The sequence below is a fragment of the Taudactylus pleione genome, unplaced genomic scaffold (assembly GCF_031769625.1).
Source record: "Taudactylus pleione unplaced genomic scaffold, aTauple2 ptg000089l, whole genome shotgun sequence".
Taxonomy (NCBI): Eukaryota; Metazoa; Chordata; class Amphibia; order Anura; family Myobatrachidae; genus Taudactylus; species Taudactylus pleione.
The window spans coordinates 15192954-15208628 of NW_028284491.1; the positions used below are offsets into that span (position 1 = coordinate 15192954).

The following is a 15675-nucleotide window of genomic DNA, read 5'->3' on the forward strand; positions in this document are numbered from 1 at the left end:
CTGAGACCCTGGTACCCACCAGCATCCCCAGATCAGTAGCGGCGTCCTGGCCAGGCAGGGTGAAGGAACGGCAGCATGGACCTCTAATTAGCCTGTCCATGCTGCCCGCTCATATCACAGCAAAAGCTGCTGGAAGAAACTTCAGGGCCCCCCTCTGAAGAGGTGATCAGACTCCGAGCCGGGCACCTACGAAAACGGATTTGCTTTGGCTCGAGGACGGGGTATAGGAGAGGGACCCCAGTGCATCCTGGGAGGCTGAAAAATTAACTGAGGTGCCCGATGTCTGCCACCATCGCTTATACCCCAAGGTATCCTGTGGATACCCTATGGACCCTGAAGTAGAAACCAGGTTGGTGTTGCCTATTAAATGATTGAAGCTTTAAAAATACGATCAGACTCAACAAAATCTCAGAGCCTACATTGCGCAGGCTATTACATAAGTGTCCCATTCCAGCTGTCTATGTATCGTCACTACCTCGCAGTGATTTTTAAGATCTACTAACGAGCACTAAACAATAAACACTACTATCCCTAAATATTCTCTATTCCTGCATGAAACATCTGCTGAAATCATGTGACCAACAGATAAGAGCTGCCACTATAATCCCTCCCTCTACTGTCCTGCATTTAATACAGTGCTCTGAAAGCTGTCCTGCAGTCCTGATCCAAAATGTAAGCTTTGAGGAGGAACCAGACAGTCACCAGAGGAGCCACAGCAGCAGCTAGACATACACTACACAAAGTAAGCGGTTTCAAATGCCAGTTACAGTACATGGTGGTAGCAGAAACATTACCATAAATCGAGTGTACCGCGATGATACATAGCTTAAAATTAGTGGATGAGTGTTCCATCCATGGCTGAGAAATTGTGGGAGTAGTCAGTAACGGCATGTTAAAGATAAAGGAACTCCAAGAACTAGCTATGAAATCACTTCCCCAAGACATGGTGGCAGAGTAATATTTTAAACATACAATAGGAGAAGGCAATAAACTCTATAATAAGGGCACTTTTAACTAAATAAAACTTGTAATGTTTACAAATAAAATTGGAGAAAAAGCAACAATTAACATCAGTCATTTACAAACAGATAAACATGCAAAATATAAAAAAACGATATCCACCTAACAGGGCAGATGAACGTGCGGCCATTAAAGGGTAAACCTAAGCTGATACCTACACAAATATAAATAAACAAAACAAAAAAATTTAAATAAGTATGGTGAAATACACCGGTGACGGAATCTAGACATCAGTTGAGATGTAGATGACGGAATCCAGACAGCCGGCATCCCGAACGCAAGTATAGCGGGCAGGGTTAGCTATTAGCCGCGGGGGGTTAGGTTTAGGCACCACAGGGGGGTTTAGGGTTAGGCACCAAGCATGGAGTGTTCGGTACGAACCGGCAGGATTAGGGTGCCGGGTAGGGAGGGGTAGAATGCAGGAAGGGAGGGTTAGGGGGTTAAAGGGGGGAGGAATAGGATACTTACCTAACCCCTGTCAGGATTCTGAGCATCGGGATGTCCCAGTCAGTGTTTTGACAGCTGGACCCAGAAGTTAGGCTCCATAGTGGAACCAAAAGCTATGCTCAGAAGAACAGAATAGGACCAGTAACTAAATATTGGACGGTGCAGATACCTTGAAAAAAGTTTCTGTAACATGATCCTGCGATTGCTAGTTACGTGCATGATTACTGCTTCGTGGCTAAATGAGTATTACTGTAAAATAACATTTCAACAAATTTTCTGAACTGTTACTACACTGTAAAATATGCAGAACTCTCAAAGTTGAGACACTCATTTCCAAGAAAATAAATAAATAAGAATGTGAAGGGAAAGGATTTGTAAGGTATAGTAAAAGGAGTTTACAGTTCAGCAGGGCATAAGTAAATACAGCTTGACGCACTGGTGCCATACTGTTTACGGAGGGTTTACAACAAAGAACATTTGAATGTACCTGTTGTATCAAACTGAATTGGTGTGCAATCACTGTCATTCCTTTGCCATGGACAATAATACACTGCGCCTCCTTCAACCACATCCGCCTGGCTTGTGTTTGCCTTTGGAGCCCCAATCAGGATACTGACACTGAAAAGCAAAGCAGGTTATAGAGTCACTATTTACCAAACACACAGTTTAATGGCTTGTTGGTGGATACAAAATCGCAATAAGCACTTATTTTAAACCATCTATAGGGCTTGCTATATATAGTTCAGAATTTTCATATTGCTAGTTTAGTGTAAAACAACTACCCTGGGCAATTTGTGCAAACATCACAGTTTGTAGGTGACCGGAATAATCTGCGCAGGTAAAAGGGAATTTTCTGAACTGGAAGTCAATAAACAGCCCTTCTCCTCGGCTGATTATCCCTTTGTCATGCGTGGCTTAGTGCCTAAGAAGGCTTCTTTGATGGGTAAACAGGTGTTCAGGTCAGGATCTCATCCTCTCCTCCCACCAATTTAGTGTGCTGTATCTACACACAAGCTCTTATTAATGTTTGGAAGGTGAATGCACCTCATTGCAGCTGTTATGAGATCATGTTTGGAAGGTGATGTCCTGTGACACCACTCTAGGTAACAAAATTATTTTAAGATACCTTTGCACCTCCGTCTTCCATAGAGAACAGACTTCTAATGCAGAGTTATACGGACTTATTTCTAATATACAATTGGAAAAGGAGAGAAACGCACCGGTCAGTGACCTTCTCTTCAATACTCAAATTAAATTTCAATTTATTAGTTATTCACTAAAGAGGTGCTACCCACTGTGAAAAGACAAAGTATCAAAAAACAAGGATAGTGGTGTGGTGCACAGCACCACTATCCTTGTTTTTCGATCCTTATTTCGAATATAGTCTAAACAGAATGCAGTCCATACATACACACTTGCATAATACAAAAACATAAAGTATACAATTATCTACTATAGTGAATAATTCACACATATAACAACATTCAGGGCCGTAACTAGGGTAGTGCGACCAGTGCTGTGGCACAGGGCACCGCAAGGCAGGGGACGCTGTTTGGGCCTGTCAATTTTCTGTTTATTATCATTCTCACTTGTAGCTTCCTATTATTTTATCCCCAGCATCTCCTGGCCTCCCCCATCTCTTCCCTGGCCCTTCCCCCATGAGGCCATGGTCCTTTATGTCCCTATTTTAAAAATAGGGGGGGCGCCAATGCTCTTTCTGGCACAGGGCACCAAAAAGTCTAGTTACAGCTCTGATAACATTTGAATTATTGAAACGGCCATGAAACTTATTCAGTGTGGAGAACAGTCAGCCTATTGAAGTGCTTCAAGTCTCAGCGATATCACAGATCATCATATCTATGCATTAAAACAATATTTTCTTAGTAGATCTAACTTTCTGCAGTCATTTAGAAAATATGGATCTGCAACTGGTCAAAATGTGCTTCAAAAACTATATTATCTATTTATCAAGGGGAAATAAACCCATTTTAAATGTGGTTTTGCTTCTCCGGCTAGAGAAACTATGTGCTGGGGTTCTCTCATTCTAACCTATTTACATGTTAAACAAAAATGGAACTGGAAACCAAAGTCCAAGCTTCCAGCTTACTGTGTATGTGTAACCCAGCAAAGCCACTTCACACATGCATCCAGAATGTCTGGCCAAACGCTAATGCTCCTCTCTTACCACAGTCATCCAGCATCACCAGGGAGCAGGGATACACTCAGTTGTCCCAGTGACAATTTATTAGTAATTTGTGACATGCCGTGATAAATTGGTTACAAGTCAATGAGCGTTTGATGACACACGGGGATTCTGAACAGCAATAGCCTAATAGATAAAGCAAATCTATATTTTATTCTACACAATTTTAGCTTTTAATGGGACCATACATTCTGTAATATTTGCTCATTTGCAACAAATGACTGTGTGTATGGGACCAATAAAGCCGCCTATGGTGATCAGCATCAGATTAGGAGAGGTTATTCAGAAGGACTGGTAACTCATAGATCATATATTCCAGCCATTCAGTCCGAGCGTCAAATCTTTCAAATTTGGACAAATATATCTACATAGACCTATCCTCAAAGTACACCTAACAGGCATCTTTGGCACATTACAAGAAATGCGGCATGGCTACACTGTGGCACGCTAAAACATGAGTTGGTTTGTGCCATTCAGTACTCAGCTCAGCCTCTGGGTGGCTAGTGCACCACTTATTGTACAGTACTGTATAGCAAGCCCAGAAGTCCGACACAGTGGTTAATGAGTCACACGGATGTAACTCATTACACAATGTATCAGGATGCAACATTAAGAACACTGAAACACAGTACATTGGTGCACGCAGCACTTTTCATTTACGACAAATGGCGGGGCACAGAGACTGTGACATGCAGCAAACAGTAGCACAGCACTACCGTATAGTAAATCGTATTTTATAACCCCTCAGATGCACATTACAGATATAGGGGGAGATGCCCTAAGCCTTGGAGAGTGATAAAGTACCAACCAATCAGCTCCTGTCAGTTGACAGACTGTTTGAAAAATGACAGGAGCAGATTGGTTGGTACTGTATCACTCTCCAAGGTTTAGTGCATCATCACTTCATTTTCACCTGCTTTTGTAGAAATTAGGTTTTTGGGCCATTCATCAAGAGGGTAAAGCAGGAGATATCACATATCTCCTGTTTACCGGAATGGCCCGCTGTCCCCATACACTGCTCGCAAAGTCCCATAGGGGATCCCTCTGCCCCTGTCCGGCTCCTTCTGCTGGACGCTGGGGCTCTTGTGCGAAAGGAGCAGTGAAGCCGCTAGTCGAGACCGATGATTTTCGGATCAGCTGTCTCCGCGTCGGAGCAATGATGAATTGCTCTGGTGCTTGCAGCGAGTTAGTATGTTAATTATTGGGTTTGGACCCAGATAATTAACATAATGAATAGACCCCATAGTGAGGCATCAGACAGTAAATGTTAACCAGGTTATACTTCTTACTTGCTGCAGAACATGTAGCTTACACACAATTCATCTTTAATATTTAACACTGTTGTGCGTACAGTAATATGCGTCCAATGCTTTGCTGCCAGCAAAATTGCATCCAGTACAATGTACCCTACTTACAGTATGTGAATGCACACGTTTCATCTTCCATACAGTACTATTATCACACGGTCGGGCATCTAATACATTACAGTATACCATGCAATGAACTGTAGGTAGGTGGCAACCAGTGTATGGAGTTGCAAGCCAAACCACAGAAGGGAGCAACTGATGAGACTGTGTAAACACTAGCACAGTATGTACAGTTCTTTATAGTCAAATTTGATAAGAGGCCCAAGCACCTAAAGCTTCCAGTCAGCCAGTCTAGATAGGTTCAGTCAATTTTATTGATTTATAAAAAAAATAATTGCTACAGCTCCATGCATGGCCCAATACTGGCAGAAAAAAGTGACCCATTCAGATTGGAATTGATCTGTTGGGTGTAATACAATGGGTATGACAGTGCAATCCATTTCATCAGCATTTACGTGGCTGAATCTGTGTATAGTGGAACAGCCTTCAATATATACCTATAATTGGGACCCCCCCCAAAGGTTTGCTTAACATGGATCTTTCACAGCCGGACATAGAAATGGAGGAAGAGAGAGAGACTGGTAGTTTCCGTTATATGATCGTCCTACTCAGAAGATAAAGAGGCTGTCAGCACAATCGCTGTAGTCAGGACATATATCAATCACCTAAATATGTGAGGTAGCCTAGACTGTCTCCTCCCTGCCGGAAACAGCCAAGCTTCCCATTTCCCATGGAGCCACATTTTCAAAATCACAACAGTATAGTAACAATCAGCAACCAATATGAACATCCTTCCCTTATTAAGTCTACAGGCTCTTAGCGATGGGAAGATCTGAAAAGCAACACAATGCATTCCAGCACAAGCCATTTTCTGAAGGATTAAGCTCCCGAAGTGCATTGTTCTCCATCTCTCCCAAACAGAAGTCTCCACTGAAAAGCCGGAAATGGCATCATTATCCTATGGCGAGTGCCTGGATTTTAACCTTGCGCTCCGGAAAAGAGACGGGAGACATGGAACCCCCTTATAAAATGATGCAAAGAATTCTAGATTAAATCTGTGCAGAGGAATGTGCTAAATATTTGAGAGGAAACAAATACAATGGTTATTTCCATAGCAGTAGCTTGTCCCAAACAAATGCTAGCATTCCAGTGAACAAGTAGTTGTAACAATGCACAATTTCAGATAGCTGAATCTGTCAGCTTAAGATACTGATCCCTGAATATTCCAAAGGATACAATAGTAACTGGGTACACACTAAACGATGTGTGTACACAGGGATGCGACACCTGACCAGACATCAGATGGGCCAACATATCGGACAGTCCATACACAACGGGCGATCCAGTGCCCGAACGACCAATATGATAGGATCGCCAGCTGCATTGCCTGATCTTTCATGCTGCACATGAGATCATATGATGAGGCTGACGACCCCACGGGAGCGCGCACTACACGACGTAGTGCATGCACACTATACATTTTAACGATTTGTCATTCCGATTTGTCGAAATCGACCAAATCGTTAAAGATATCGTGTAGGGGCCATAACTTTTGCCTGAACTTCTTTTGTTTGTTTTTTTAAATAGCTCTGGCAGATTATGCAGCACTATACAGATATTTACAGAGCTAGTCATCATCACTTATGGGCTTGTTACACATGCAGAAACACTCGTTTCAAGTAGAAATGTGCAGGTTCTTTTATGCAAGTTCGGATTTATTTTATTGGCTATCCAAAACACGCGACAGCCGATAGCCAATAAGATGCCGTTTTTGAGATCCGAACATAGAGTAAAATCGAACGCGCACATCTCTAGTTTTAAGTAATGGGCACATTCATTATTAGGGGCCTGATATGGCCACCCAGTATTCAGCAATCTTGCTTGAGGGAACTGATGCTCACACCTTCCGATTGGAAATAGTACCAGAGTGCGAAGAGGAAGCTGAATGGATCCCTCCACCTCCAGGAGCCCTCTCTGGCTGCATGCATGAACTCCATTCACACATGCTCACTTACACTGATCTAGTAGTGAAAGTTTTCACTGCAGTAACTAGAGGTGAAGGTGACAGTGATAGAACTCATAGACAGCCTCATTTCAGAGCAGCAGTTCCGCAATCAGAGCAATACAGAATTGTTCCAGTACTTAAAATATCCACGGGCAACAACTCGCAAAGTGTTTGATACTTGATAATCATTCCCCCTCCCCCGATAATGAAAAGGCCCCTTAGTTATTTATATCAGTTCCTGTCCCATTACAGTTTACAGCCCGATTCCTTACCAAATACACTCTCACACACATTAGCAGCCAATTAACCTAGCAGTGCATTTTTGGAGGGTCCGGAAAAACAAGGGCACCTGGAGGAAACCTACACAAGTTTGTGAAGAACATACAAGCTCCACAGATAGGGCTCGTTACCCCAGTCATGCTAACCCCTGTGCCGGCTACTTAATGTATGTGTTAATGGCATATACATATAGGACAGAATTTCTGCATATCTCCCAACTGTCTCGATTATGGTGGGACAGTCCTGAACCCCAGGCTTCCAAAGGGGCAGAATTTCAGGCTTTGAGTGGAAATATACAGAAGTTCTAGATTGGGCCTGACCTATGAAGTGTCAATTACACACATCTCATTTGTAAAAAGGTAGGTTTCTGTGATGCAGAACATCCAGTTTTGAATTCTGCAGAAAAACAACTCAGCTAGTTAACAGCTGGGCACAGCTATTACAGAAGATAGAGATGCAGAGTATATCACCCAATATGATTAACTTGTCTCTTGGGAGGTTTACATTCACTTCAGAATTACCATTGTAACAGTTGTAAGAGCCAGGACACATTCAAAAACATCAACACACATATAAAAAAAAAGGCATCATTAGCAGAAATGTATAACATGCAACTGTAACAAATCTACATCCAGAGTGTTTATTAGAACTGTGATTAAAGTGGTGCTTTCTAGGTTAACACGGTTCAAGGGGCAAATCACCATAAAGCAGTAATACGCCCAGTCTGGTACAATGTAATATAACTTGTGCATTGACCATATGGTTAGGTCTAAAGTGAGGTGGGCTACAGGACCTCCGAGGTCACAACCATGTGACTCGCGACAACAGGGGGAGGAGCAAGGGTCAGAACAGGGGGCCAAAAGTGTGCACTTGTGGGTTCGCTTCACTCACCATAGGTTTATATTCCCCCTCAATTCCCACGTGGATAGTAAAAATGGTAGCTAACCGCCCCTGCCGTAGTGGTCACATGGTTGTGACATCAGAGGTCCTTATGCCTACTTGGATCTAGCATCAACCTTGACGATATAGGACTATAGAAGATTGTTGCATCTACAACATAAATACCATTATAGCTTCCTATCTCTACCATAATTTCCAAAAATCCATTGTAAACAACAATTATCTAACTGAATCTTTAAGTTGTGTTTCTGCTATCTAGTCATCACTCCACATTCTGTGCTCTGCAATGCTTCTGTGGTCTGGAGGTCATGTGTACGTATAGTGCTTTTCATAGACACTGCACTCATTCAGTTTTACCACTGATCAAAGAATATTGTGTTCTGTTCCAGAGAGGCCCATGATGGATTCTTCCGACAGCTGAGAAAGACTCTTGATACCACAATCTAGGGAGCCCAGCCCAAACATTTTTCTCCACAAATATATTTTCGATTATTCAGGGCCCCACTCACTAGACTGCAGAAGTAAAAAAAATGTAGAACATCCAACAGTTTTTAATTTAGCAGAGCATAGAGTTAGGACCTTTTTCACTATCTCCCAAGACTCGATTTAGTCATGGTAGTTAGTCTGTAAATAGGAATATTTCACATTTAGGGCAATTATTTGTTTTGTCCAGTTTTATATTCAGAATCATCTTGCCTGGACTGGCTAGTGGGGGGGTTAGCTTACAGAACTGTACAGGGGAAAAAAAAAAAAAAAAAATTGAAAATAAATTAATTTTTTTTTTATATTTTAGTACCCTTCTATCCTGAAAACAGACACTTTTAAGTTACTGATTGCATGGGACAAGCAGAATACTAGAGATGAGCAGGTTCGGATTCCTGAAATACAAACCCACCTGAATTTGGGGGTTACAATTCTAACCAAGGCCCGGCATGTCATCTTCCCGATGCGGGATGTTGCGTGTTTTGTATTGAGTCATCTTCCCGGCATCTGATCCTGCATTTTTTGGGATTGAATATAAAAGTCCTTCCCTTGCGATCAAGCGCCATTTCATAGAGAGGGAGAGGGAGAGGGAATTGTGGGCTGCAGCAATGCGAGTCACTTTCAGGCACTACAAAATGCTATTACGAGCACTGTGTTAAAGGGGCACTGTGTTATTAAAGAAAAAAAAATGCATTGAAGCATGGTGAGGTATTGTGTTGTGTGTTTAGTGCTTCAGGCATGGTCTTAAAAAAAGCCATTGGGAACAGTGTGTTAAAAACTCCATTAGGAAGTCACTGCCATAAGAGCACTGTGAGGCACTGTGTGTTCTTCAGGCACTGTGTTATTTAAAAAAATGCCATAGGGTGCCACTCCTTTAGGAGCACTGTATGTCACTGTGTTTTGTGTTCAGGGCTTCAGGCACTATGTTAAAAAAAAAAAATCTGCCACTGCCATAGTATCACTGTGAGGCAGTGTGTGTTCTTCAGGCACTGTGCTATTAAAACAAACAAAAAAGCGCCATATGGTGCCATCATTACTAGGAGCGCTGTGAGCCAGTTTGTTTAGTGTTCAGGGCCTTCAGGCACTTTTAAAAAAATGTTTATATAAAACTTGTGTGTCAAAAAATAGAACATAGGTAAAGAGCATACAAGCTCCACAGATGGGGCTCGTAGAAAATAGGATGCCACTCGACTTATACTAGCGGGGCTGTGAGGCAATTTGTTGTGTGTTGAGGCACAGTTCAAAATTCTTAATATAAAACTTGTGCGTTAAAAAAATATAATTTAAATTTCAAACTCAAGGGGAATTAATTAGTTGCAGTAATTTAGTTGGCTATTTGATCCCCCGGAGCTATTCAATAAGCCCTGAAGTGAGGCCGCTGGCAGCACTTATCGGGGATTTTTTTTCACCATTGCACAGACAGTGAAAAAAAATCTAATAACTAAATTGTTAACGGGTGCCATGACCCTGTTCTGTGTGTGAATGCCCGTTTACCAGTGTTAACACGTCAATTTAACGGAAGTTAAAGGTATCACGTAAAAAAAGGGAGAGTAATTGAATAGCCACAGTTGATAAGGCCAGAGGCTGCCTCCCTTTTACATCCTCCCCCGCTAAGTTATCTGAGCTAATTGAATAGCACCAACAGACTCTGGTCCACCTCAGAAATGTACTTCAGGGCTGTGTTACACAATTATGAAGGAGGGAGTACAGTGTGGCCAGCTTCTCTTGTAACCCTTGTTAGGAAACCTCTAAGTTGCTGCAAAGCAGCTCTCAATTTTATTTTTTTAATTATTCAAATCGATCACTTTTTTTTACCTCCCTTCCACTACATATTTCACTTTACTGCTCTCAAGCCTCTGAACTAGGTTTTTGATTAATGAAAAACATTCTATACTTAGCATTGTATAGTTTATATTAAACTACCACCCCGTCTGCCATTGCAGTGCCACTCTGTTTCCTAGATGTGCTAGTTTAGCCAATCAGCTCACTGTAGTCTTTGTCGAATATAGGTGACAACAATACTGTAAGCTGTGTGGTGGTCAAAATTGACTGGAAACTAAGGTTAATAATACTGTAGGTACAAAAATAGGCCCAAATTATAGGATTTTAGCAGTTTTTCAGTTTTTTTTATTAGAAATTCTGACCTAAAATCAAAACACTTAAGTGTGGTTTTGTCAAAATCAAAACATGACAATGAATTAGAACCAAAACACGGGGATCCGTGGACATCTCTACAGAAGACCGATAAAAGCAGACTGACAGCTGACTAGTGCTACCAATCCTTATTTCTCAGTCAGTAGAGGACCTATCAATAAGCCCCTTTTCGCCAGTGATCAGGCTAATGGAAATTATATATTTATTTCTTATGTTATTATTACTGCTTTGATACTTGTTAAATGGGCTTCCTCATGCAATCATACCATTTTGTGGGAGTTATTGTGCAGTATTATTGCTGGTGAAAAGTCTTCATTGTACTTGGGGAGCCAAAGGGAAACAAAAAACCTATCACCAGCAATACCACACTTTCTCCAGGAGATAGAATTTTTTTCCCCCTTAAATAAATCAGTCTCTAGATCTCTGCAGTTGGTAGAAGACATAATATTCCTATACTATGCCATTCCCCTGTTGAGATGGACATGAGCTAACAGGATTGCAATGGAGATTGTACAGCACACTGCTGTTGCAAGACATGACTATATTAATAAGCCTTGGAGATCAGGAGCCTTGGACAATATCTAATGCTGCACCTCGCTACAGGTCATGGAATTTACAGAAACCAGCTGTTTAGTTTGCATGCAGTTACTCCTCCCTTCTTTGTTGCCAAGATGAGGATAGGCATCTAGAAATATTTACATATGGAGCTTGCTTTCTACTTATGTGCCACAGTTTCACTTCAGGCTATGGTCCATGCATGAATTGGAATAAGCACATTATTGGTATGATATGCAGTCACAAAGTTGACAAATCACTTAGTTAACACTAAAATGTCGACAGTTAAGATGTTGAAATTATTAAAATGTATAAAATGTCAACATTAGTATTTGGCTTACTTACTTGAAAAAATACATTGTGGACATTTCATCAGTATCAACACACTCAAATCGACATTATGTCGACCCAATATACTGAACACCACTGGTTTCAAAATTCAAGAGTCCATTACATCACCCCTGGGCCTTGCATCCTTACTTTATTTTGTAGAACGAACAGTACAAAAATACAAAATGTATTCATCCCATGCTGTAAATATACAATGTCACTTTTTAGACTAAGAACAATAGCACTTGACAGCACCACACCTCGTCCCTTTCACCTCACCTAAAACCATATTATGGGTGCGATTCAAACAATATGGAGATGTAGCTCCCATCCTTCTCCCCTGTATCTGGAGAGGAAGTCATGTCCCTCACCCGGACCCCCCCCCTTCCACTTCCCCCCTTGACCCTATCCCCTCCCACCTCCTCAGCTACCTCTCTCCTTCTGCCTGCTCTCATCTTGCCCACCTCCTTAATATCTCCCTCTCATCAGGCACTGTCCCTTCTGCATTCAAGCATGTCCTTGTCTCCCCCATTCTTGAAAAACCTACACTTGATCCAAACATTCTCTCTAACTACCGACCCATCTCTAGCCTCCCTTTTGCCTCCAAACTCCTTGAGTGTATGGTTGACAAATGCCTTACCGCCTTTCTTTCCTCTCACTCCCTCCTTGACCCTTTTCAGTCTGGCTTACGTTCTCTCCACTCCACTGAAACTGCCCTCACGAAAGTCAGCAATGACCTCCTTGCTGCCAAATCCAAGGGCCACTACTCTCTGCTCATTGTCCTTGACCTCTGTTGCTTTTCTCAGGTTCCTCTCATGACTTCTCTTCTCCACCCCTCCTCCCCAGCCTCTTACAGTAGGTGTTTCGCCAGGGTTCTGTTCTTGGACCCCTCCTATTCTCCCTCTATACGTCCTCTCTAGGTGAACTCACCAGCTCTTTTGACCTCCATTATCATCTCTATGCTGATGATACTCAGATCTAACTTTCCTCCCCTGATCTCACCCCCTCTCTACTGACTCATATCTCCAACTGTCTCTCTTATCTTTTCCTGGATGTCCAAGCGATTTCTTAAACTTAATATGTCTAAGACTGAGTCGATCATCTTCCCACCCTCCCACATAACCTCACTTCCCACTATTTCTTTATCAATTGATGGCACAACTATCTCATCTAAGTCCAAAGTGTACGGTCTTCTAATTATCCTGGACTTAACCCTCGCTTTCAAACCATATATCCAGAACCTCTCGCAATCCTTTTGTTTCCATCTCAAAAATATTTCCAAGATCAGACCATTTCTCACCCAGGATGTTACTAAAACCCTCATACACTTACTGGTCATCTCCAGATTAGACTACTGTAACCTCCGCCTCCCCAAATCCCATCTCTCTCCTCTCCAATATGTCCTCAATGCTGCTGCTCAGCTCGTCTTCGTCCCCAAATGCTCTATATTTGCCTCCCCTCTGCTAAAAGCCCTCCACTGGCTCCCCTTCCCTTCCCTTCCCATCAGCGGTGAATGGGTTATAGCACTCAACTTTCTGGCCCAGTCCGTACTAAGCTGTCCCAATAAGGGCAGAGCTATCCTATCTAAATAAAGACAGTTGAACAACAAATAATACCTAGATGTATAGCTTATTTACTGTATTTTATGCGTGATTTTTGCTGAATAATGAGCAAGTTACAAAGGACAGACATTCAAGAAAAGAAAGGTTTATAGAAGGTCTTCACTTATAGTAACTTTATAATTTTTATTCTTCTGCCTTGCTGTTTTTATTATAAATGTTTGTATTAATCATTAAAATAGGAGGCGGCAAACATGGCACATCTTGACAAAGCCTAGCGAACATACATGTTCCTATCTGGCTTCATCTGTGTTATTTGAGGGACAGAATAATTAAATAAGGATAAAAAACTAGTGAACCACAAACATGATCTGCGAAGGAGACCAGGATACCGGCGTCGGCATCCCAAAAGTCTGGACCCTGATAAGTATTTCATTTTCCCTGGGGATGGGGTGGTTAGGATTAGGCACCCCCCCCCAGGAGGGTTAGGCACCACCGGGAGGAGGTTAGGGTTAGGCACGGGGGGGGGGGTGGGGGGGGTTAGGGTTATTCAGCCACCGGTATTTCATACCCATCCCAAATAAAGAATACATATGGCTTTTATGGATACAACTTTCCCAATTAAAGAGAGACACACAAAAAAAAATTCTGTACTTCAAACATTCTATTATATAATGCTATGCATCTTTACCATTTAGATCATATATAAATAAATAGTAAAGCCTTTAACCCAGTGGTTCCCAAACTGGGTGCCTGGCACCCTGGGGTGCCTCAGGGCACTTACAGGTGTGCCTTGGGTTGGTGGTCAAGTACCAAATAAAATTATTTGTAGTCAGTGTGATTGGCAGCCATTAGCAGTGGTTTTGCCTATCAAAAAATATGTGGACAAAAAGAAGCGCTGCCCTGTCAACCACGACATAACTGACACTAAAGGTGACATAAGCGCAATTTATTCATTTCATTTCTGCTGAATTTCTAAATAAACTTTTGCCCCAGGGGTTCCTTGGAAAAAATTATAAAATTATGATACTCTAGGGTGCCGTAATTCGAAAAAGTTTGGGAACCACTGCTCTAACCAGTTAACAGGCTAATATTTTTTCAAAAAGGTCACCAAAGTGTTTTTTTGTTTTTTTTTTTAAATGATCAAATTATGTAAATAATAGCTATTTATATCAGTATAATTTTATTACCAAATATGCAGATTTGCTTTGTACAGTATTTTCTATGAACTCAGTTGGGCATAAAAATCCCAGGAGATCATCCATTTCTAGTAGGAAAACAGTCGGGAAGCCGGCGGACGCAATGGGGGGGGGGGGGGGATGGTTTGGGGGGGTGAGGACTTGGTTTAGGGCAAGGGGGAAATTAGGGTTAGGCACCCCCCTGGGGGACTTTTGTTTAGACGGCGCGGAAGGGGGTGTTAGGTTTAGGCACTTAGAGGGGGGATTAGGGTTAAGCACCCCTAAGGGAGGGTTAGGGGTAGAATAGGTTAGTTTATACTTACCTTCCGACGTTCGGGATTTCCACCCATGTCGGGCTGCCGCTGCCATGCGGCCAGCGGTAAATCATACTGATTCCTTCTAATATACTCCAATCTCCCACCAGCAATCATATCTCATTCAAAGCCACTTCGATCAAGATTGTTGCATATATACAAAAGAGTTTTGATATGGAGACCCTTGGGTTTAAAGTACTCCACTTCCACTGTCTCCCCATTGATTAAATGGAGGTTATGGTCTGAATCAGCTCCACGTTTCCTGCCCATTCTGGTGTTTAGTCTGAACTGAACTTCTTGATCACCTCTGCATGCTTTAATGTATTGTTTTGCTTACACATGATTTGTCGATTATATATATTCATTTGCGCTCAGGTACACCCAATTATTTGACCACTAAAGGACCATTCACTATTTTGTTTTCTTATTAAACATACAATCTTCTAGCCTTAAAAGGTGCCTACACACTAGACTATATTTTACACGATTCACCCAATTTCCGACGCATCGAACAACAAATCATGTAAAATGTCCAAATCATGTGTCCACTCACAATCACGATGCCAATACACCTACCCGCTGGTCGTACATCGCATCTTTAAATCTTGCCTGCTGCAGGCAAGATCTGCCAATCTCGGACACTGGAAACAGTTAAGGATGTACAATAGATCGTTGGTCAGATAGGACACTTTTAAGCACCATATCATGTCCTGTAGTGTTGGGGAGCTGCCAGGGAGAGTTCAAGGGAAATCGGACACAATATCGCATCGTGAGCATATAGTCTAGTGTGTAGGCACCATTAGAGCACTTGAGAATATAATGACCCCCACACCACAATAAACAAAAAAAGTTTAAATTAAAATTATTTGTGGAATAAAGCA

At 42.0% G+C, this 15675-nt stretch overlaps 1 protein-coding gene across 1 annotated transcript in view; it reads right to left on the reverse strand.

The window, feature by feature from the left end:
• The window catches only part of ITGA5 (integrin subunit alpha 5), a 97617-nt gene that overhangs the window by 48533 nt on the left and 33409 nt on the right, over nucleotides 1-15675 (reverse strand). The window contains exon 2 of the mRNA XM_088469208.1: nucleotides 1955-2085. Coding sequence (XP_088325334.1) covers nucleotides 1955-2085 — 131 coding nt within the window. The remainder of the gene's footprint in view (nucleotides 1-1954; nucleotides 2086-15675) is intronic.